Genomic DNA, 24,144 nt, shown 5'->3' with positions numbered 1-24,144 from the left:
CAGCAAAAATACACTTTGCAGTGCCAACAAAATGAACTTTGCACCACTCTGTGAATCAGGGTATTTGTTGGCAGTGCAAAGTCACTTTGCACCATTGAAAAGTACATTTTGTGGTTGCTGTTGAAGGCATTTTAAACGTTTTCTTGTTTGTTTCTATAGAGTGTGACTTTAATGTACTGATCGATGTTTTGCAGATATCAGTAATCTGCTCTAATGTATAATGTCAGATAATGTACATCTTTCTGTACACCGCGCCTTTTTATTGGCCCACGCTGTTGAGTGATGTCTGTTACGACACGTCTAAAATACTGCGGAGCTCAAGCGCCCTAGATGTTGCTCGGTGTTGCTCGGCCCGCCTGAGCCCTGCTGCCAGCCAGCTCCGTGAGAGGGGGTGTGTTTCAGCACCTCGGACAGCTCATGAAACAGAGCTCGGTTTGCGATCTCCTGTCTGTTGGGAGAACGGACAGTGCGCGGCAGCCAATGGGCCGCGGCACATGCCTTGCACCTCATCCGCATCCACCAATCAGACTAGCCGTAGGAGGAGTTTGCCTGTTTCAACCTTTTTAGTTAAGGCTGCCAATGTAAGTCTGGATCTGCGAGAGACTGAGGCTGGTGGGGAAGGAAAGGTACCCCTGCCAGTCTGCACTGCTCCTGCGACTGGGCTGGCACACACCGAACTGTGATTCTGCCATCCAGCCGCATGGGCACAAGAGGACCGTGCGTCTCAAGAGGACCCCGCACCCACGGAACTAAGCACACTTGCAAGCCCCCTTCACTCCTTCCCAAGACATCCGGGCAAAGTCTGAGCAGCAGCAGCAGCAGCATGGAACCCAAGACATATCTACCGGAGCTGATTGCAGAGAAGGACAGCCTGGACCCGTCGTTCGTGCACGCCATGCGCCTCCTGACTGAGGGTAAGCACACAACCCACGCCACTGCACAGTGTGAAGCAGTGGAAACCACAGCAGCACCGAGCCAGGCAAGGATGAACGCTGCCTGGGAAGTGCCAAGGTGCAGCTCAGGCAGGTCTAGGAGAGAGGCACCCGCTGCCGTAACACATAGAAGTGCCTATTCTTGTTAAACCAGAGCAAAATGCACACCCCTTGTGGCGAATTCTGAGCCTGGCAGCCTCGCCGAGCTGCCCATCATTGGCACCGGGAAAGACAGCTGTTCTGTAATAAGGCTAACTGCCACTTGGTGCTGTTTTTTCAAAGACTTCCGTGATTTGCTCGCACACCTCGCCACCACAGTTCTCCCCAGACCGCCTGCCCGCACAGCGGGCATGCAGCAAGCTGGGTCCTGGGGTGTGGGCTTCGCTCTTAGGCGCTCACCTGTCAGTGGCGCGTCCCCTCCTGCGCACGAGACCTGCCGTGACAGCTGCACAGAGCATCGGGCAGCAGCCCGCGGCCCACATGCGGCTTCAGAGGGGCACACTCTGAACCTCCTCGTTAAGTGCAGGCGCTGTGGGGTGCAGCGACCTGCTACCAAAAGCTTATTTATAATGAGGGGTATAATTAAAAAGTCACCTTCACGTGATCATTGTGCACAGGGATCTAGAAATTCAAGGAGTAATATGCTTGGGTCCCAACTATTACATGGTGGCGCGGGGGCTTCTTGGCCTCCTATGGGGGGCTTGCTTGTCACTATACTCGGATACACTGCGAACGCGTCACAGCCCTGCTATCACAGCAAGCCATGCAGAGGGGGCGGGAACTTGTGCACATGGCTACATGTATTGGTTGTTTTTATCCGGACTCTGGACTCAGTCGTGCTATTTTGCTTGATTTATTTGTTGTCGGTTCATTTCGCGTTTGTGGTTCTTGAAAAGGCAAGCACGTTGACTTACCAGTGCGTTCCCGGGACCCTGCTTTATCCTGTTAGTTGCCCCACAGCCAAATCGCCGTATGTTGATACAATTATTGCGCATAATAAGCATTGTTATGTTGTGGCATTGTGATGTTACAGGGAAGTTGTCTGTTGACACCTGCGTGTTGCTTCCATATTGAAGAAGGAATCTCGTGTTGGCAGGTTGGGGACACAGGTAGCAAGGCCTAAAAATAAGGTTACAGCCATAGTGGGTTGGTGAGAAGGGTGGGTTGGCGTGGGGTGTTTTTTCAATGTTTTGATGGTAAGAGGACCGTGTGAACAATGTCAAAAGGGATGCAACGGGATGCACGCGGCATTGTAACACAGCAAATGAAGGCACGGCCGCATCCCGGTGTCTCCGAGCTTCTGCACATGTCCATCCAACGACTTTGGGGTTTCTCAGTGCAGGACGAAAACGGCGGTGCATTTTGTCGTCAGAGGAAACTGGTATTTCTGTAATCGTCGTTTTGAAGGGCACGCTTGGTTGAAGGCCGAAGCCATTGTTATTGAGGCTAATCTAAGTGCAGCTTCTGTGTAACGCATGAGTGTGGGTGGCAAGGTGTGTTAATTGTGCTGAACGCAAAACTATTAGGACACAATTCTGCGTGAAGCAGTTTGAACTCTTTCCAGCAGGGGGCGACATCTTCTTGTGAGTTCTTTGGGGTAGCGAGGAGTCCGTCCTTAAACTCTCTGCTCGTAGGGTGGGGTAAATAAAACGCCTGTCTCTGAACGGTGAGTTCAGACAACCAGAAAAAGCAGTATTCGTGCTTTTGTTTCCCCTAAACTCTTCAACAAAACGTGCTTTCCGTTTGCGTACAACCAGAATCACTCACTGTAAAGTGGGACGGCCAAGGGACGTGTGCTTGTGGTGTTCTTTATGGGACCCGCCAGATGTGGATATTTAAGCGACGAGCGCCTAGCAAAGTGTATTTTACAGCCCTCCTACATGACTGCGGACATTAGCATCACAGCACCATTTTGCCATCAGTGTTTCACGACACATACTAAACTCCATCCCAAGGCAGCCGAGAATGAAGCAGCAGCTGCCCGGGGGCTCCTGGCACAGACTGCTCTTAAAGCTAGGGGAGAGAGGGGGCACTCTGAGAGTCAGATCGCCGAACGGCTTCCAGGGAGAAAACACCAGCTGCAGCATAGAACTCAGAGCGGCCAATACCTGGGGTGGTTGTGAGATGTGTAAGGTCCCGCATGAAGGTGGCACCTCACACTGACTGGAACATGGGCTCCGTGTCCTCGGCGTGACACTTGCAGAGAATGTGGCATTGCAGGCAGAGTGCCAGGACAGCTTCCCACCTAACTGCGGAGAGTGAACATCTGTTTGTGCACTCAGAGGAAAAATCATGTCTTAAAGAGATTTCAGTAAATAACGAAAAGGAGCAAGAGTGGCACAGCATTTAAGGGCAGAGTTGGAGCATTCCAGAGTTTGGGCGCCAGGCGAGAAACTGATCCGAAGTACGACAGGGTATATAGAACCACGAGTGTGGCTAGGAAAATACACTGACATCAGGGAAGTGCGTTAGGAAGGTTCAAGGTTACCAAGCATTTGAAGACACTGTATAGGAACCACGACTGAAGATGCTGGCAGAGAAAGCCATCGAAGAAAATCAAGGGAAGTAGAAGTATGAGAAAGAGGAGGAAACAAGTATAGAAGGTGAGGGAAGGAGAATAGGAGAAGGGGGAGGCAGCAAGCCTAGCCAACGAGTGAAGGATAATGTGAGAAGGAGGAGCAAGCAAGTATATAAGGTGAGGGAAGGTTAATAGGAGAAGGGGCAGGCAACAAGTATAGCCAGCGAGCGAAGGAGAATGTGAGAAGGAGGAACAAGCAAGTATAGAAGGTGTGGGAAGGAGACTAGGAGAAGGGGCAGGCAACAAGTATAGCCAGCGAGCGAAGGAGAATGTGAGAAGGAGGAACACGCAAGTATAGAATGTGAGGGAAGGAGACTAGGCGAAGGGGCAGGCAACAAGTAAAGCCAGCGAGCGAGAAAGAATGTTATAAGGAGGAACAAGCAAGTATAGAAGGTGAGGGAAGGAAAATATGAGCAGCAGAAGGCAGCAGGCATAGCCAGCGAGCGAAGGAGAATATGAGAAGGAGGAGCAAGCAAGTATATAAGGTGAGGGAAGGATAATAGGAGAAGGGGCAGGCAACAAGTATAGCCAGCGAGCGAAGGAGAATGTGAGAAGGAGGAACAAGCAAGTATAGAAGGTGTGGGAAGGAGACTAGGAGAAGGGGCAGGCAACAAGTATAGCCAGCGAGCGAAGGAGAATGTGAGAAGGAGGAACACGCAAGTATAGAATGTGAGGGAAGGAGACTAGGCGAAGGGGCAGGCAACAAGTAAAGCCAGCCAGCGAGAAAGAATGTTATAAGGAGGAACAAGCAAGTATAGAAGGTGAGGGAAGGAAAATATGAGCAGCAGAAGGCAGCAGGCATAGCCAGCGAGCGAAGGAGAATATGAGAAGGAGGAGCAAGCAAGTATATAAGGTGAGGGAAGGATAATAGGAGAAGGGGCAGGCAACAAGTATAGCCAGCGAGCGAAGGAGAATGTGAGAAGGAGGAACAAGCAAGTATAGAAGGTGAGGGAAGGAGAATATGAGAATCAGAAGGCAGCAAGCATAGAATGCGAGAAAAGGAGCATAGGAGGAGGCAACGAGCATAGAAGGCAAGGGAAGGAGAAATATGAGAAAGAGGAGCAAGAAAGCATGGCCAGCAGGTGAAGGATAATATGAGGAGAGGGAAGCAAGTATAGAAGGCGAGGCAAGGAGAATAGGAGGGGGAAGCAGCAAACATAGAAGGCGAGGGAAGGAGAATAGGGGATGGAGTAGGCAGCAAGCATGGAAAGGCGAGGCGGGAGAAGGAGAAATAGGAGGGGAGCAAGCAAGCATAGCCAGCGAGCCAAGCATAATAGGAGAAGGAGGAGGAAGCATGTATAGAAGGCAATGGCAATGAATAGGAGAAAGAGGAGTCAGCAGGTATCGAATGTGAGGGAATGAGATAGGAGGAGGAGGCAGCAAGCAAAGAAGGTGAGGGAAGGAGAAATATGAGAAGTGGGAGCAAGCAAGCATAGCCGGCGAGCCAGGGATAATATGCAAAGGAGGACGAAGCAAGTATAGAAGGCAAGGGAAGGCGAATAGGAGAAGGAGCAGGCAACAAGTACAGAATGTGAGGGAATGAGAATAGGAGGATGAGGCAGCAAGTATAGAAGGCAAAGGAAGGAGAATAGGAGAAGGAGCAGGCAACAAGTGCAGAATGTGAGGGAATGAGAGTAGAAGGAGGAGGAGGTAGCACACATAGAATTTGAGGAAAGGAGAAGGAGGAGAAAGCAAGTATAGAAGGCAAAGGAAGGAGAATAGGAGAAGGAGCTGGCAACAAGCGCAGAATGTGAGGGAATGAGAATAGAAGGAGGAGGAGGCAGCACACATAGAATGTGAGGAAAGGAGAAGGATGAGAAAAAAGCATAGAAGGCAAGGGAAAGAGAAATACGAAGAGGAAGCAATCATTGCCAAGGAGAATATGAGAAGGAGGAGGAAGCAAGTATAGAAGGCGAGGGAAGGAGAATAGGAGAAGGAGGAGGCAGCAAGCCTAGAAGGCAGGGGAAGGAGAGATATTAAGAGGAAGCAATCATAGCCCAGGAGAATATGAGAAGGAGGACGAAGCAAGTATAGAAGGCAAGGGAAGAAAACATGTAAGAAGCAGGAGGCAGCAGGTTTAGAAGGCAAGATAAGGATACATGTGAACAGGAGGAGGAAGCAAACATAGCCAGCGGGTGAAGGATAATATGAGAAGGAGGAGGTGAGGAGGCAGCAAGTATTGAAGGTGAGTAAAGGAGAATAGGGAAGGAAGACCCGCCAGCGTAGGGGGCTATAGAGAATATGAGAAAGAGGAGGATGTAAGAATAGCCAGCTAGAGAAGGAAAATATGAGGAGGGGAAGCAAGTATAGAAAGTGAGATAAGGAGAATAGGACAAGGAGGAGGAAACAAACATAGAGGGTTAGAGAAGGAGAATATGAGAAAGAGGAGGCAGGAAGCATAGAAGGCAAGGGAATTAGAAATATGAAAAGGAGGAGGACGCAAGCTTAGCCAGCAGGTGAAGGATAATATGAGAAGGAGGAGGCGAGGAATCAGCAAGTATAGAAGACGAGTAAAGGAAAAAAGGAGAAGGAGGAGGAAACCAGCATCGGGGAGAGAATATGAGAAGTAGAAGGATGCAAGCGTAGCCAGCTATAGAAGGAACATGTGAGGAGGAGGAGGAAGCAAGTATAGAAGGTGAGGTAAGGAGAATAGGACAAGGAGGAGAAGCAAGCATAGAGGGATAGAGAAGGAGAATATGAGAAGCAGGAGGCAGCAAGCATAGAAGGTAAGGAAAACAATGAGAAGACGGAGGCAGCAAGAATAGAATGTGAAGGAAGGAGAATAGGACAAGGAGGAGGAAGCAAGCATAGAGGCCTAAAGAAGGAGAATATGAAAAGGAGGGGGAAGCAAGCTTAGCCAGCGGGTGAAGGATAATATGAGAAGGAGGAGGCGAGGAATCAGCAGGTATAGAAGACGAGTAAAGGGAAATAGGAGAAGGAGGAGGAAGCCAGCATAAGGGGCTAGAGAGAATAGAAGTAGGAGGACAGGCCCAGAAGACTTATACCTGTGTTACAAATAGACTGGAACGGAGAGAGGGCGTACACAGCAAGGCCCTACGGGTTGAGTTGAAAAGTAGTCAAGACAAGATCAAATGAAAGATAAATAGCTAAAGATTATTTAAGAATGTTACTAGAGGAAGACACGAGAAAATGGCAGATTTTACAAAGGCATTACATCAGATATTAGAAAAGACATCCGATTTTAATAGGTGGGCGAAGAACCCACAACAACTCCAAGATTCGGGCTGGATGAAGAAATCGGAAGATAAACAAGAGACAAAGAACATAAGAGGGAGGCGAACAGCGTTGGTGGGTGAGAGTGGGAACAAGAGAATTCCATTTTCAGCAGAATTGAGGTGTCTTGGGAGGGAACACCTCCCTGGATTAATAGAGAGTTGAATCGACTGCCGAGAAAAGGAGAACAGGGAAAGACAGGCATGTGTGAGAGTCGTCAGCATAGAAGTGACCATGGACAAGTAGGAGAGGTGTCAAGGGAGGAGGGAACACCTCTCCACAGCCTGCGTTGTGTACCTTGTTGCATGTCAGGAACGTGCTGCAGTTTACTCCTGGTATCATATACCCACATTCTCTGGGCCCGATTTACAATGGGTTGTTCGATTAAATTGCACCATTGGAAAAATCAAGCCCCCTCTCGCTCTCACGCCAGGGCCATTGCTGCAAGAGCTGCACACTGCACCTTTGGGGGTTAGTTACGACATGTCCTGAACTGTGCGCACAGTAGGGTAGTGGGCAGAAGAGGCATACGTTGGCCGTCCCTTATGAGCCACAGCAGAGCCCAGGCAGCTCTTTATTTATTTAGCATTTTTAAAGCGGTACACAGCCCATGGGCATCGAGGCGCTGTTCCAAGAATTGTTCATTTTTTTTGTTGCATAATTGTTTTTTTTTTTTTTTTTTTCAGTTGCGTATTTATAATGCGCTTAAACACCCAGAGGTTTCTAAGCCTGACCCGGGATCGAATCTGTGTTGCTTCGTGTCCTTTTCCTTCCAAGGCGCACACGTTGCCGCAAAGCTAAGCTCTACCGAGACTTCCTGGTGGGTTTAGAGGGAACATAACTGTAACTTCCCCCGGAGTTACTGGTATGGGAATACATACCAGTATCTCTGGGGGAAGTTACAGTAGTAGCGATAGTAGATAGTAGGGATAGTAGCGGCGCCAGCGGCTGTGCACACAGCTATCCCCTCGCACGCAGGGGGTCTTTCTAGGAGGCGACCGTGCCACTTACAGGGTCCAGGTGCCACATTTCATAGCGTGCGACGGTGCCGGGGAATGTGACAATGTCATTTGCACCAGCCATCGCGTGCAAAAAGTGTGATCTTTGCAGTGGCCCGTCGGTGCACGTGTCATTTTGCACATATTGATTGGCAAACTTACATGAACTTGGTGCAAATTGCCCGTCGCGCGCCTAAAGGCGACACAAGTGCACGTTCTGTGAGCTGCAGCCCCAAGAGACCGCGTCCAGGAAGAGAATCTAAAACGAGACCTGTTATATATGAGACAGCCAGCACGCCGCCTGGCACTGCTTACAAAGGATGCGAAGCAGAGCGTCCCTTCTAGGGGGCACAGCTGAGCTTGGCAGGGAATAACGCGATGACAGAACTCAGGTGGTCAACGGCGATCTTCTCTGGCGTCTATCAGATGTCCTCTGGCGGGCACAGCCATGGGTGTACACGCGTCTGCGCGCAAGTGCGGGGTGCCGTTTTTACACACGGCCGCCATTGTTTGTATTATGGGCGACAGCTATCGCTCCTGGAGTGGCATAGCGATGTATGGCTACTGAAACCCGTGCCACACTCGAGCCGTCACCCTTGCCAACTTACCTATGTAGGGTCTGGAGGACTGTCTGTGTGGGGCACGCAGCTTGGCCTCACTTCCATCCCCTCCCAGTGCAGGGGAGGGGCGCCGGTTTACGGTGTGCATTCGGCTTCATTGACGCTGCGTCACAGTGCTCTGATAGTGGGGCGGCAGGTGACTCTACACGGGACTTCCTATACAGCTGCCCCTTAAGTATCCCTTTCCTCGGCTCCAGGTAATTCAAAGCTCCTGTGTCGGATTAGCTTGAAGTTTGAGGAGGTGAACCCACATTGTGAAAATTAAAGCATCACTTCAGCAGTTGCCGACTGCCAAAGTAGAGTACGTTTTGAAATGACCTGTTTGGGTTTCATTCACCACCTTGGCCTGGCTACGTGCTGCCTCCGGTAGGAGGTGGGTGCATGACTGCCCCCCACCCCACCTGCCCAACACCTCGATTATAGATAGTGTGGACCCCTCTTTAGCCAACCCTTCTCTGTCCACGTTACAAACCCACACAGTGAACCCCTGCCATCGTTCCCACAGATGCCAACCACCCCAGAGCTGAGAAAAACAACAACATTTTGGCTGCTCTAAATCCAACAGGGCAGAACGACCACAGCGCCTTGAGACCCTCAAGGCTGAGATGCGCTTTGTAAGTCTGGTATACTAATTTCAAAAGCAGCCATGGCCAGACCAAGAAAAGCGAGACAAGCTTACCTCACGCATAGGAACATCGAAGTGTATGAAAACAAGTAGTGGAGCTATGTTCCCTACTGGCCTGCACCGCTCCCCACAAACCCCATTGATGCACCCCCTCCTATGCACAATACAAACCCCAAAGCACATGCGCCTGATGTTTAAGGGAACATCCAGTGCAGTGCACTGAAAGTGCAAGCTTCAATGTGTTCCTACACCTTTATTTTAAAACAAAACCGTTCCGGAACGGTTTCTTTTTAAAATAAAAGTATAGGAGCTGTAAAACCTATTTAAAAGAAGTATAGGAACACCGCTCCCGACCGCTCCCGCCCACTTCGAACATTACAACATATCCTCACACTATAGCGTGGCACGAACTGGGGGCAGCAGCCTCATTGCACCATGATGACCTGATGCGTTGAGTGATTGCATTTCAGGGGATAGCGTCGCCCAATGGGACTTGAAACCGCCGTCGCGTGAACAACAAAGAGAAAGTAGAGTGTGAAGTACTCTTTACGTCGCTGCGTCCTTTGCGTCATGGCGCGAGGGCCGAACAGAGGAGAGGCCCCCATTGTCCATTCACGGTGTGCCAATGTCCTCCTAGTGCACACCAGTCGCACCCACGAAAACCCCAGCGAATTAAAACACCGCGCTGGAGCCTGGGGCCCTATCACGCACGAGCTGACGCTCATCCACCTACAAGACAGTAGCCGGGCAGAGAGGGAAACACCTCTCCTCTTCAACGCATCCCAACTGGAAACCTCGACGCACTTTACATGCCAGCTTGTTACACAGATGCGACCAACATTGCATCATGCGGCCCAAGAGCGTCCTACTAGCTCAATTACAAATATTAATAATAATAATAATAATAAGGGCATTATTAATAATAATATGAATAATAATAGAATAAGTAATCTTATAGCGGTTCAGGCCATACTCCTCTAGCTTGTGAACACTGCAGGAATACTATTTGAATGCCACTTGAAGGTATATGCCATCACAAATGAAGGCAGCTGGGAACTATGTTTGAAAGGCTAGAGAGAGGTGCCTAGAAGATACTGGCCTACTTACACAAGTAGACATTGGATGCTGGCCCACTGTGCGGTGGGGTGCTGATACCCTGCGCAGTGTATACACTGCTCTCAGCCATCAAAATGACTCTGCGTTACTCACTCAGTGCTTCTGATACAGGCAATTCGTGGGCCCATTCATAAATGCCTTTCGGCATCCGAGAACACCCCCATCTCACCTGCGCTCTGTAGTTCAATGGGCACTTGGCAGTTATTGAGGAGTGGGGCGCACTGCAGCTTATCTTCGTCCACGCACTACTGTGTAAGTGCTGTTCTCACGTCTTTAGTCGAACACGCTCACCCTCAGCACTAAAAGTAAAATGGCATGCAAACGTTGTGATCTCTTTATGACGTTATATATGAATCGATATTCTAACGTTAGTACCTGGCGCGACAAATCCACGGGATAGACTTCAAGTGGACTGGCTTGTTTCCGAGCCATACCACAGTGTAACCCCATGGATGCACGTACGTTCTTTGCGCGCCAGGTACACTGTTGTTTCCCATTCATTACTACTCAGCAAGTTGGCCCAAAATGGCGCCCTGTTGCTCCGTAGTAATGAAGCAGTACGTGCGTTCTAGCGTTCCTAGAACAAACGTGCACCGCTGTGACGCCTTTTCAAACGGCAAAAGAAATGGTGCTTGAAAAGGTTTTGCTACTACATTAGTATCCTGGGGCTGCAAACCCCAGAATACTAATGGCAATAACCGCCTCGCCGGCAGGCCATTACCACATAAAGGTAATGCCCCCGGTACCACTGTTAAAGCCATCGCTATGCTCGGGTCTGTAACTTCAGGCCCCAGTGGCATTCCCTTAGGCGGTAATGCCCCGCCGGCTCGGCTGTTATTTTGCCATTATATCATACAAAGCCAGATGTATGTTTGTCCATTCAGTAGCGTGAGCTGTTGTCACCTATAGTTAGAGCTGTTACCTTAGTATATACAATGGTCCAATCCCCATAGCTTCACCTGTTGTCACCGCTAGAGGGAGCTGTTGGCTTAGTGGTGCAACTGTGTCAATGAAAACCTGCACTTTAGTTTGGCCCTGTAAACGGGCCTGTACTCTGGTTGAATATACTTTAGAGGGCAATCCTTTACACCACGCGCACACTACCTTACATTATTTTCTTTAAGACCCAACTTAATCTCGCGTGCAAGAGTGCACGAGTGCACGCACTATTGAACACGGGTGGAAAGTTCTGTCAGTGATTTTTAGTTGAAATTGTCTATTTCCTTTCTTTAACATTGAGGTGTGGTCGTTTGTTTTTTAAGTATACATTTCTGTAGGACGATTGTGGGACCAAGGTGTACTATTTGTTTAACACACATTGGCCCTCATTAGGACCCTGGCGCTAAGGGGTTTGCGCCAGCGTTAGCTGCGCCGACCCCTTACCGCCAACTACGAGTTCCCATAGCGCCATGGTCATTTTTCCGCCCGCTTTTTGCGGGCGTAAAAATCCATGGCGCTATGGGACCTCGGTGTTAATTACGCCACCGTAGTGTACGGTGGCGTAATTAACACCTTCCCCACTCCCATTGAGCCCTATGGGGCCGAAATGGGAATGGGGAAGGGTAAATGGGTCAATGGGGACTTACCGCCCCGCCGACCTCGGAATGGGGCGGTAAGTCCGCCATCCGCCATGGCGTAAAGGGACTTTGCGCCATGGCGGAAAAGTCCGCCGATGGCGGAAAAAATCCGCCAGGGTCGTAATGAGGGCCATTCTGTATTCTTACATATTTTGACCGCTAGCCAATTTCAAGTCTATCCTCATTACGACCCAGGCGCTAATGGGTTAACGGCGCCATAAAAGGCTGCGGCGCTGTTAACTTATTAGCGCCTAATTACGAGGTCCCTTTGCGGGACCCGACCTTAACGGCTGGTGTAGACCAGCCGTTAAAGTAGGGACCCGCAAAGGGACCTTGGTGCTAATTACGGTGCCGCAATTTGCGGCACCGTACTTAGCGCTTTCCTCATTCCCATTGAGCCCTATGGGGCAAAAATGGGAATGGGGAAGGCCCATGGAGGAAGGGGGAATTACCGCCCCGCCAACCTTGTAATGGGGTGGTAATTCCCCCTTTCTCCATGGCGGAGTCGGTAACTTACCGGCATGGACCATGGTGCTAATAGCACCATGGTCTTCCGCCAAGGTCGTAATGAGGCCCTATGTCTGTCAGTGAATGTATTAATGATGGGACGTTCTGATTGTGATGAGATATTTTGGGCCTCATTACAACCTTGGTGCTAAGTGCACCAACTTTACCACCATGGTGTAAACTCCGTTTACACCATGGTGGATGGCGGATTTACCGCCCCATTCCAAGGTGAGTGGGGCGGTAAATCCCCATTTCCCATTTTCCCTTCCCCATTCCCATTTTTGCCCCATAGGGCATAATGGGAGTGGGGAAGGCGCTAATTACGCCGCCGTAAATTACGGCGGCGTAATTAGCACCATGGCAGGTTAGCGCCATGGATTTTAACGCCTGCTAAAAGCAGGCGTTAAAATCAGAATCAGGCGTTAAGGGTTAACGGTGGCGTTAACCCTTAACGCCTGAGTTGTAATGAGGCCCTTTATGTTTAAAAAAAATGTTTAAGTTGTTAAATATAATTTAATGTCCGAGGGAATGTTTGTGTTGACAGGAAGTAGTAACATGATTCTCCTGGTACTGACAGCAACCGTTATCACAAACCACAAACAGTATGACCTACTTTGGTTTGGTTGTAGTTTTCATTGTATTTCTCTGTCTAGTGCTGTAAAAACCCATGAGGCGGGCACGGTGAATGTTAACTTAGAATATTGTGCACACTTCCATACCATCAGCACACTGCAAACTGTGGCTCTGCAGATGTTTTGGACTACGATTCCCATGACTCCCCACAATTGACCATACTGGCTAGGGCTGTTGGGGTGTAGTCCAAACGATCTGGAGAGCCAAAGGCCGCAGAGCGCTTTTGAAATAGAGACTCCGCTGATTGGGTTAGTGATATGGTTTGATGACACTAAAGCCCTTTCATGCAGGAAGCATTACAACAGATGTAATCTTATATGAGCGGATACTCTAATAGCGCACGGTGCAATATATGAGATATTATTTTGATAGAAATGGGCCGTGATGTGATTCATAGGAGTAGATGACATAGGTGGGCTCCTAAGCACCCAACATATTGTAAAGTCCATAGTGTGCGAAACGTTATGATTTTAGGAGGAATATTGTAGAAAGCTGTAAGGCTCCAGATAAAAAAAAAAAAAAAAAAATGTTGCAGCAAAACGAAGTCAACGATGTCCAGGACTGGAAAGTGGAGTGTGTAGCATGTTGTCACTGCTCCCATCTGTGTTATGCTACACGTGTCAAATTCCCAACTCTGAGAACACCCCTTGTTCTTTGTCACGCTTGGGACTATAACACTATATTAGGAGACCACGATCAACATAGTGAGTTCCTCCCCACCTAATTTAGCGAGCCCACAACACAGCATTGATTTTTGATTCAGCCAGCCTATCAATGACTCATATAGGGCAGCGTGCTTCCCCTCCCCTGTGTCAACTATGAGACAAGAACCAGGTTGGGCTACAGAGAGAACATATATTTATTTAAAGTATATGTCCAATTATCAATGTCCTTTAATGGTTCCACACACCCTTCTCTCTGGCACAAAACACAGCTTCAATGTAAAACATACTTCTTCCTTTTTGTAATAAAGAGGCAAATATTAACTGATAAAATTTAGAGTGAAAACAAAGCAGTTTTATTTTTCACAAAAATAAAAATGACATATGCAGTGCTTGATATATGGAGTTTCCCTGCACACACGAAGATGCTAGCAGTTTGCAATCACACAGACTTTTGAGGATACGTTTTGATTGATAGAACGTTTCTTTATTCATCCCAAAAGCAATGCAAAAATCGTTCTGCTACGAGGTTCCCTTATTCGCTCCCAGGAAAGAGTGTATATTTTTCAATGACAAATGACACTGGGTTTCACTTGTGCAAAGCACTTGTCTCCCCAAACACCAACAACCCAGGCATCAGTTATATGCAACACCCCTCTGCTCAAAGGCCATGTCTAGGGAGCGGGGACAGTTTGGAATTTCGTTTTGGGGCAAAAACACCCCTTTGTTAAAGACAAGGTTTAAGGAGTGTTGACAATTATATTTCGTGGAACTCTGGCATCCATTGTCGTTTGGCCCACTTAGGGAATGATTGATTTTCAGGGGCTGTTGCAAAGCTGTGAATGAAGGTTGTCGAAGAAATAACACACCATAAAACATATTTAAGACATGCAATGAGTTGGTGTGCTTTTTAATTTAGTTTTATATGACATTGCCCAATTAAACGAGGCTACTTTTAGCAAAATCGCAAACCACAGATAAAAGTGTTTTTTTTTTAAAAGCATGGGATTTCATAAAGATTTGTAGTCTTATTAATACAAGGAAAAACTAACATGTTATTACCATTTGAATTAACTTTTCCCTGCGAGGCAGATGCAGTTTCGTTGTATTCAACTGTCTGGAGGTTACACACAACATGGCATTTCCCACCAGAATATTCCCCAAATCAAGGCAAGTCCAAATTAATGAGGAGCGGGCACACTAAAGTGAGGATAGCTCCCTCCCCGAGACCTCTTATGAAGAAAAACCAAAGGCTCTGTTTCCACCACACTAACACCAATATGGCAATTCCAATGTTGTTTTTAACAAGAAGCCAAGAATTTGGAGGAATTTCCCCATACAGTTTTCTTCTGCTAGCCATTTTCATCAAGTTGGAAAAAGGCTACAGGATTGTTTGTGTGACAAGGCAGTTCTCTCATAATTGTGCTCTAACCTGCACTGCACTGAAAGAGGAAAGTTATCTCGAGTTACGGTCGTCCAGTGGTGAGAAACATCACTCCGGAAGTCTGTGGAACCTTTTTATTTTTTTATGGCGCCACACTTGCTGACACCTTACAGAATTATCATGCGGCCTTGGCATCACATTGCCACAATAGCTTGCCAATGTCCCACTAAGGGCTTAAAATAAGCAAATATAGGGTATTTCTGTCTCCAGAATTGGGCAATACATCCCTGCATGGACAGATCAATACCTTCTAAAACCGTCTCAAAATTGTGGTGTGACCAGACAGTGCTGTGGAGCACATGGGCCCCACACAGTGCCTGAATCGTCTTTATTATTATTATTATTTTTTTTTTAATAAGGACTACTTCTCTTTACAGCGAGTGGAACATCTTGAATTCAGCATCATTTAAACAAGATGGGTGTAACACCTTTCCAGCCAAAGAGCAGCTCCCATGCTGACCACCACTTCAAATAAAAATGGAATCCTGCAGCGAGAGAGATGCTGCAGGATCTGTCCACATGCTGCTTGCCTGGGTGCATCTGTGTAGAGCAAGCTGCACTTCAGCCTGCAAGCCTCACCACCATATGTCCGAGCCAAGGTCATAATGGTTAGCAAGAATACTTAGAGGAGCCCCTCCCCACACACACACACTCGGGACCCACACGTGCTGAGCACTGATGGAGAAAAATAGGAACTTTACACTATTTTTGATATTCTTTTACTCATGTATATTGTTGCTCTCTGTTTGCTAGTAATGTGGACAAGGCATTTTGATCCCTTTTAGACTATACCTAACGGCGCAGGTATTTATCCTTTGGTGAATGGATTAGTAAGTTAATGTTCATATGGTATTGTTAGATAAATTAACTGCCACTTTCCTTTTTTCTACACTTTTTTTGATTGTTTTTTGTTGTTGTTTGTGGTCTATAAAAACATTTGCAACACAAGAAGATTAATGATTCATACAACCACATAAACATCATTACAACAAAATCATACTAATCATCCGGCTAATTAAACATTGGCAGATTGAATCAAAACATCATATTTAAAAAAATATATACAATGTTTCATGGTCATTTACAAAAATATCAAACTTCATGGGGACATGCAGACTTTCCTACTCAGTATTTCATATTCAGTTACAAGAAATAAAATAATACTAATTAATTGACTTGATTTCAATGGATTTAAAAAACGGCTGCTACTACTGGTCCATCAGAGATATTTTCACTGTGCAAACATCTTTAAAAAAATAATAATAATTATTCTGGAATATTTCCATAGTACATCCGATTACTTTATTTACCTATCCAAAGATTTACGAAATTTTGTCAGCGTTTTTCCAGCTGTAAAACTGTTGTGCCAACATGAAACCATTCAGAAATTATGAAAGGGAAGCACTGCTTAAGAAACTAACTGCCTGCTTACATACATTGCCTCTGTATCAGTCCCACAAACCAAGCACTATCCTAAAACATTCAAACAATTAACAGACAGTAATTGACTTGATAGGGAGTTTGGTGATGTCAATCCTACTTTTGGTGGGATCACTACTAAGCCAAGCACTGATTAGAGAAGCATTAACATTAGGCCGGTGCGTGCTGGTACGTGGCCTCCGTGTTGTACTCCGTCCTCCTGTATGAAGAAAAGATGGCTTTTGAGACGGGTCACTAGATGCATCCCAGTGCCAAAGAGATCCATCTTCAGAACATGTGAGCAGGTGATTGGGGTTTGAAGGATGGAAATGCACTTCCCACATTTCAGCTTTGTGGGCCTTGAGTAAGGATAAGGGCATACCACCCTGCCTTAAATACCAAATGCCCAGCATACCATCCTGGCCACCTGTGGTCATGAGGTGCTGCTGATTTGGTTGTCTGTCAATACAATGGAGTGGGACCCTCTCACCGGACTAGGAAAATATCTGAGATGGTTCGTGCCCTGCTTTCGGAAATCCCGCAACTTTAGCTGGCCAATAGAATTCACTGTTGAAATCTCAGTAGTGCGGAGGAACGTCACTGCATGGAGAGTGCTGTTGTCTGCATTGTCCACAGTGTGCAAAGCCTCCTTATTTTCAGCTCTGAAAAGGTTGATTCTATTATTTGCTCCTACAGTAGCAATTTCTGGGTTGTTGCAGGCAACACTTGTTCAAGGAGCATTTCCAGATGGATTATCAGGGCACAAGTGATGATGAGCTCTATCCCACTTCTGGTTCACAGATAAAGTCTGATTGTTTTGCTGTGATGGAACATCGTTATACCTCCCGTTGATGAGTCAGTAACACTTCATTCATGGTGCAAATACTGCATGTCCAGAAGAACCTCATAGTGTCTGGTATCGCACAATAACTGATGATCCCCTTCATATTGCCCATCAGAACCAACACTTTCAAATTCCCCGGTAGACCAAATGGAAACTTTATTCTCCTTGTTGTCCCTGGACCCAAAGAAAACACCTGGGGGTTCTGCAATGAGGCAGGTGACACAGGGTGCCAACAGGTTTTGCTTATTTTCTGGGACAAAAACTTCACATTGAACAAATCCTCCATAGTCCCCACAGGACTTGAGAACCACTGCTGCCCTCCGCCATGCGCTCCCATCACACACAAGCAGTTTTCCAGTGCCCTGTGTTCTCATGATATGACCTTTCTGTACTTGGCAGTGGACACATGCACAACTACCAGTTTATCATCTCATCTCCAATCCCTTTTCCACACTTCTACCATGGGCTAGGCTAGACTCCAGCAGGCTTTCTGCTGCACCAGGTAGACACCAGATTCTTGTAACACTGGATACCGTACATTGGAAAGACTCGAGAAACATTAAACCACCACAAATGCTCGGTTTTATACTCTGTATATGAAAAGGTTTAAGCTTCATAGGAAGCAAAAAAACACCTTTCAGATTTTGCATTGGTGATGCTGTTGGGACAAACTTCCAGGTATGCCAGTGGGCCACTAGGAGTTTGTGGACTCTCAGAAGGCCCAACACCTTCCACAGGATAAACAGAGGACTCAGTCAATGGCAAGTTTAAACAGCAGATTATTACAAACAAAACCAACAGGGATCAGCAGGGGAACAGGGAAAATCCATGCACCTCTCAACTTCTCCTGGCTCGCAGGTCAGTTTTGATGCAAAATTATGTCACTGCTCTGTCATTGCTTGGGCCTTTCTCCAAAAAGCTATCAGCCCTTCTTATTGGATACTGAGCCTCTTACAACCTATAGTGGGCACTATACATGGTATTCTATTGGCCATCACATGTCAGGTGGCTGCCTGGTCCATCCCCAAGTCACTATCTATAACAATGTTGCCGTGTGGGGGTCTTAGCATTGGTTCTTTCCCGTTGCTACCCACCCCTAGGATGCTGAACTGTGGTTGGGTAGAGCTGACGTCCCCAGGCCTGGGATCTACAAAGATCCTCAGCTCTCGATGCACCTTTTCAAGGTAATAAGAATGACTATGTGTCTGCATTGTAACTTGTGTGTACCACCTTAGTCTATGAGAGTGCTCTTTTGCTTGGTTGCTTGTCTCACATTGAAGCATCTTTGTTGCAGTCCTCTGTCTGGTAGTCTGAGATCGGCTCTTGTTCCCAGGGCTGGTCACTGTCCATTGTCTGCTTTGTCAGGTCACGTGTTTGGAGACCATGATATTAAGCTGTGCAGCTCTGAATTGTGAGGAATTATTTGTATTTGCTGCAGCGGGTGCCTTTGTTGTCTAGGGAATGGAATGTCATCTGTATCTTGTGGCATTGGCAGCGGGTCTTGTCTCTCACACCTTGCTCTCATTCCAGCCTGAATCAGCTTAGCTCAGCTCTGCTGAGAGGCCTGCGGTCTGCTGTAATTTTCCTAAACCATTATAATGTGGTTTCTACATATCCAAACTAAACTACATTCTCCATAGGTTAGTCACACTTGGTTCTGTCAGGTCCCATTGGTGCTCCTGCAGTTCCATAGGATTATTCACATGTAAGTGTCTGCAAGCTTTGTTCAGGATCTCTTGCTTCTTGCGGTTTCTGCTTTGCTGCATTTGACTAATGGCAAAAATAATAACAGCAATGACAGCATGTATATGTGTCTGTCCTCTAACTATAGAACTGTATGCTCATGTTCTTCATGTATTCAAGTGCATGTTTGTGTCCCGGAGTGTGGATGGCACGTGTGCTTCATGTCTAATGCTGCTATATCTTGGTGTATATATCAATGACCGCAACATGGCTTCTTGGCACTTTAATGAAGACTGCCAATTGAAGTGTCTTTGGTCATAGCCTGGGACTCCTCCTCCATGTTGGGGTACATTTGTACCATACCTGGACTGTAGGACATGTTGAGGGCATATGGCTGGCTGAGGGGGTACCTCTCAGCATACCTGTCCACCATTGGACCACTGGGAATTGGTAAGAAATAGAATGGGTGATTGCAGTGTTTCCTGGCCTTCTTCCGGGTCATGAATTTCGTGGGCGGTGGGGTGGTAGTATTCTCCAAACCTCTTCAATGCATAGAACAAGCAAAACATACATTTTATCAGTGCATGGTGCTGGAGGGAAGAAAACATATAATCCCACACTGACAATTTCTTTTGGTCATGGAACAACCTAACTGACATAAGTTATTAATTAGTGTAAATCAGCATAAAACAAGTTCACCCTTAGTTGAACCCCACTCCAGCTTACTATTAAGTTAGGGAATTGAAAAGGAGGCACTCTATCCAACACTTTGACTATGAAAACAAATGCATTATATGTACAGCTCCAATTCCCATTTACACCCTGCTCCTAGCTAAGGATTTGGTTAGTATGGGATAGCAGAAGAAAACCAATTTTGATTCAGGCAACTCCCACTATCCCTGGGTACCTTAGAAATAAAGGGAGGTATGCGTTTTGTGTCAGTTTGACACCTTGCCAGAGTAACCCTAAAAGAGAGTCCCAGCTTATTCCATCTCTATTAATACTCACTTTACTTCACTTGTAACTCAGACAAAACCAGCCCCTCCGGTCTGCCTGCAACATGGGCTCCACCCGGCAGAAGCCCCCACCTTCCAGCTGACAAAATCTCAGGATACTGTGCTCCTCGGAGCTCTGTCGTGCTGCCAGCTACCCAGAGATATCATCTCAAAGATGTCTCCCAGCAACTTTAAAAGCTTCAGTCTCTCGATTGTGCTTGGAACAGCCTATCAAATGAGCCAGCTTAGTTTTCTCACTCGATTCAAACAGAGGTGGCAACATATTTTTGGTAAGCCCTAGATCTCTTTCAAAAGTCGGCAATCAACAGCCCCAGGCCTTGCTAAAAGTCAGATTTGTTAAAGCTCAGCCGAGTTTCAAAGTTTCAGCCCACTCAAGACAATCCATGCACTCTGTAAAAGCCCAAGAGAAGCCCAAAGACCCCTTCTTCCAGCTGACAGACACTTATATCCCTTCTCCAGCATCCAGCCCAGTCTGGTATATCACATACGGATTCTGAACATCTTTTTCCTCCGATTTGTTGATTTTAGCTGTTACGAGCCTTAACCTTTCATATAGTCACTTCCAACTTTATCGCGTGTTGAAAATGTCAAAATCTTCCAGTGCCTTCTAGCAACCATTTCATCCCTTTTGTTTCAGCTCAGACCCCCTGGTTATTGGCAATCTGCATTCCTGCTTGTTCATCACTCAGAGGGAAATGCCACACATTTCTTCCTCTTCTTGCACCTGCTGCATGACCAATGAAGATGTTTATTTTCCATGGCCGTATCATTTTGTTACACTGCGCACAGCTTCTCGCTTGCACACAGAGTTGTTCATAATTAAACTGTCTGCTTTATTTTTTCTGAAACGCTTTTCGTTGTACACCTACTGCAGTGTTAGTATACACAGAGTCTGTAGCCTACAAATCTAACCCACACAAAATCCATCCCCCCTTTCAGTTCCTAGTGCTACAGTCCCCCCATGTTAGTGACCCATGTATAACACTAAACAGCACATAGCATGTGCTGCATGGATTCCTTAGCACATGGCTCCTTACATATCCACCTTTCTGCTGAGGACACTGATCAACATGGGGACTCGGCAGAAGAAACAACTGACAAGAAGTCTAGTGTCCCATGCAACACATTTTCCAAATCGTCAAACCATTTGAACTCAGTGTAACAATGTGAGTGAGTGCCTTGTATTTTATCAAAAATGGAAACAATTGCATCAAATTAATCCTTTGTCATAAATTGTCTATAGATTAAAGAAAGAAAACAGCAAACAATGATAACAGAGAAAAGGGATACTATGAGAATAGAGCTGAAGAATAGAAACAAAGTAGTAAGCAAAAATCTGAAATTATCTCAAATGTATTCAGCATCTTCAGGATTTGTTAGTAACTCGTCTAGCACAATGCCTAATACTGGACCTGGCTTGAATAAAATGTGTCTATATGCCAAAGAGCCCTTTGTCCATGTCAATAAGCACGTTATGATCAGCATATATTTAAACAAAACACTTTGATTCTTCTTCCCATGACACATGGACCACTGTGCTGTCATCTGGATTTCCCTTTTGTCCCGCTAGCCTGCTTGTGCCTGCCTGACCACACCGCTTTTGGTCCCAGAGAATCCACCTGGCTCCGCCGAGGCCTTTTCCATGGATCTCCAACTCCAGAGACCCCTTTTTGGAGGAAAACAAATGAAACCTTCCGAACCAGATGATAGAGACAGACAGGTTATGTACCAAGCAATAATAATGTTTCCTTTAGGATTTCTCCTTTCTTCCAACTGCCCAGAACAAACCTTAAGCATTTTATTTCTTATATCCTTTTTGTTCATATTATTTACTTCTCATTCATTCCTTCATGCACATCCCACCAAACACACCCAATTACATGCTATGGTGAATCGTGTCACCCCTTCTGTAAGCTTTGCACCTTACTCACGATGTGACCATTACACCTCTCATTCCCTACAGGTTTCACAGTTTGTTCCAGCCTTCGCAATTCATGCCACAGTCAGACCCCTTTCTTTTTCTTTATCCTGTACACTACAGGTGAAACCTTGTCCACAATTCCGAATGGGCCATTCCAGGATACCATACATTTGGTATTCTTACTGTTGCCTTTCATGAAATTGAATTTGTACACCTGATCACCTATTTCATACTCCCTAACAGATGACTTCCTGTCATAGTATGGTTTGTCGGCTCTTTCCAGATTTCGCTGTGCAAATGCAAATGAAAATGAATGCTGTAAATGCTTTCTCAACTGTTCCACATACTCGTGAATTGTGGATTAATTCACCAAGACTTGCTCATGGGTTCTGTACCACAAATGTTGGGAAGTGCCATTCATCTGCCTGTGATAATCTCATGTGGACTGAGATTTGTAGACTTTGATTGTGCCACCATAATGGCAATCAGTACCAAAAGGAGTCACAGATCCCAACTAGAACCTGATTCAGCCACACATTTTTGAAGAATATCATTTATTTATCAGTTGCACCTTTCTGCAACCCCACTATTACATGGCCAGTATGAAATATGTAACTACCTTTTCACTCCCAGAATCTGCCACATCTTGGTCATTACTGCACTGGTAAAATGGCTTCCACTGTCGCATTCTATTCTCTGGCGTCAACCAAACCTAGAAAATATGAGGTTCACTAATACCATAGCTGCTGTCTGTCCACTACAGTCAGGAGCAGCTATACTGTCATGTTGACAATCATGTTGACATCAATCACATACATGTTAACATGTATATGTTTCCTCGTGATGACTTGGGCTGGGTCAATTAAGTCTATTTGCAAATCAGACCAGGGGAGCATCAACCCTCTCTTCAATAATGGTGCTCTATATGTTGGGGCGGCGGGCTGGAATTGCACACACACCAAACACCCTCGGGTATATAACTCCACATCTTGAGACATATGTGGGCAAAAAGCATATTCTTTTAATATTTCCAATGTCTTCTGCAAACCCCAATGTACCACTGTTATCGCATCATGGGTGTGATGTAGCATTAACCCCCGAAATGGCACAGAGACCACCCACTGGATCTGACCTGAAATTGATTTTTGGACCAACAGCCCATCTTGCAGTTGAAATTGTTTTTTGTTCTTCAACATCACTCTCAATTCCTCTCTTCCTTTGCAATACTCCTCTGGTAAAGGGTTATGTTCTGCATCTAACACATGATTGTACAACAATCCTATGATTGGGTCTTCTTTTTGTGCTTTGATCAAATCCTGATTAGGCATGCCCAAGCTCCACTGCACCACCAGTTGGTCACTTGTTCCCTGAGGCTTGGAATGTGTTACCACATCCGCTTGGACCCCACTAGCAAGTGTTCAATGGTAAATAGCTCCCCCATCACTGCTCCAATTTTGGCCAATTAACCAGCCTTGTTGCTCCCTTCTTTATCTTCCCCTGGTGTTTTCGGAATGCCCTTGGATCCAGTGAATTTTCATCTCATTCACTGAAACAAGATTGTCAATGGACGGAATCTCGCTTTCCATGTTTGAGCGCTTTATTCTCTTCAAACAACCATCCAGCTTAGCTTCCACCCCGGTAAATATTCCACGACACTCTTCCAGGCATAGTCAGAATCTATAACTAACACCAATTCTTTTCATTGTTTTCCACTGCAGTGGATATTGCTTTGTAAATCAGTGCCAATTCTGCCACATGTCAACTCCTGGGACCTAGCCTCATGCTCGCCCATGCGATACCTTCACATCTGAACCACAAATTCCCAATTCCTGCCACCAATTCTTTTTCAGGGTCACCACCCACATGGTATGCACATCCATCCAGATATACATTAGGGCAATTCTACACTCTTCTTCAAAGGCCTTGTGTGGCGATTGCACAGATTTGTTCAAATTTGTTTCTAATTCTGCACCATCTGCATCTACAGCCGGACAGTCATGCAAGTCTGCCAGCCCTTAAGCCTCTGGACTTTTTAAAAATTATTCCCATATTTCACTTCTACAGGTAATCCCTGTAATGCCAATGTCCATGTTATAATTCTTGACGTGGCAAAATTTACCAATCTGATCCTCTTACTCTGCATAAGTTCTTTTCACACTCATTACATTTTATTTCCACTTGTGACAAGGCCTTGCTAGCATATGCATTGGTTTTGTGATTTGAATCATGTTTGATACAAGACTGCTGACATGAATTGGACCCTATTTCCAGAAAGACATATTGATTCTTCTTTTGATATACCAAAAATGGAGCCTTTATTAGACAATTTTTCAAT

At 46.2% G+C, this 24,144-nt stretch overlaps 1 protein-coding gene and 1 pseudogene across 7 annotated transcripts in view; one reads left to right on the top strand and one right to left on the bottom strand.

The window, feature by feature from the left end:
- The first annotated feature begins 330 nt into the window (after nucleotides 1–330).
- The window catches only part of KHDRBS2 (KH RNA binding domain containing, signal transduction associated 2), a 2,055,883-nt gene continuing 2,032,069 nt past the window's right edge, over nucleotides 331–24,144 (top strand). For 6 of the 7 annotated variants that reach the window (XR_011260416.1, XR_011260414.1, XR_011260412.1 and 3 more), the window contains exon 1: nucleotides 569–914. Coding sequence is in view for 2 of the 7 variants with exons in the window: in XM_069606188.1 (XP_069462289.1) it covers nucleotides 701–914 (214 nt within the window). In the remaining 5 variants the exon portion in view is untranslated. Of the gene's footprint in view, nucleotides 915–24,144 lie in introns of all 7 variants that reach the window. The other variant, XM_069606187.1, reaches the window with a different exon arrangement.
- LOC138452606 (nucleoporin Nup43 pseudogene) lies at nucleotides 16,335–17,475 on the bottom strand (annotated as a pseudogene).

This window comes from Ambystoma mexicanum, chromosome 4p (assembly GCF_040938575.1).
Source record: "Ambystoma mexicanum isolate Mex_15411 chromosome 4p, UKY_AmexF1_1, whole genome shotgun sequence".
Lineage (NCBI taxonomy): Eukaryota > Metazoa > Chordata > Amphibia > Caudata > Ambystomatidae > Ambystoma > Ambystoma mexicanum.
This window is presented reverse-complemented; position numbering and strand designations above follow the sequence as displayed.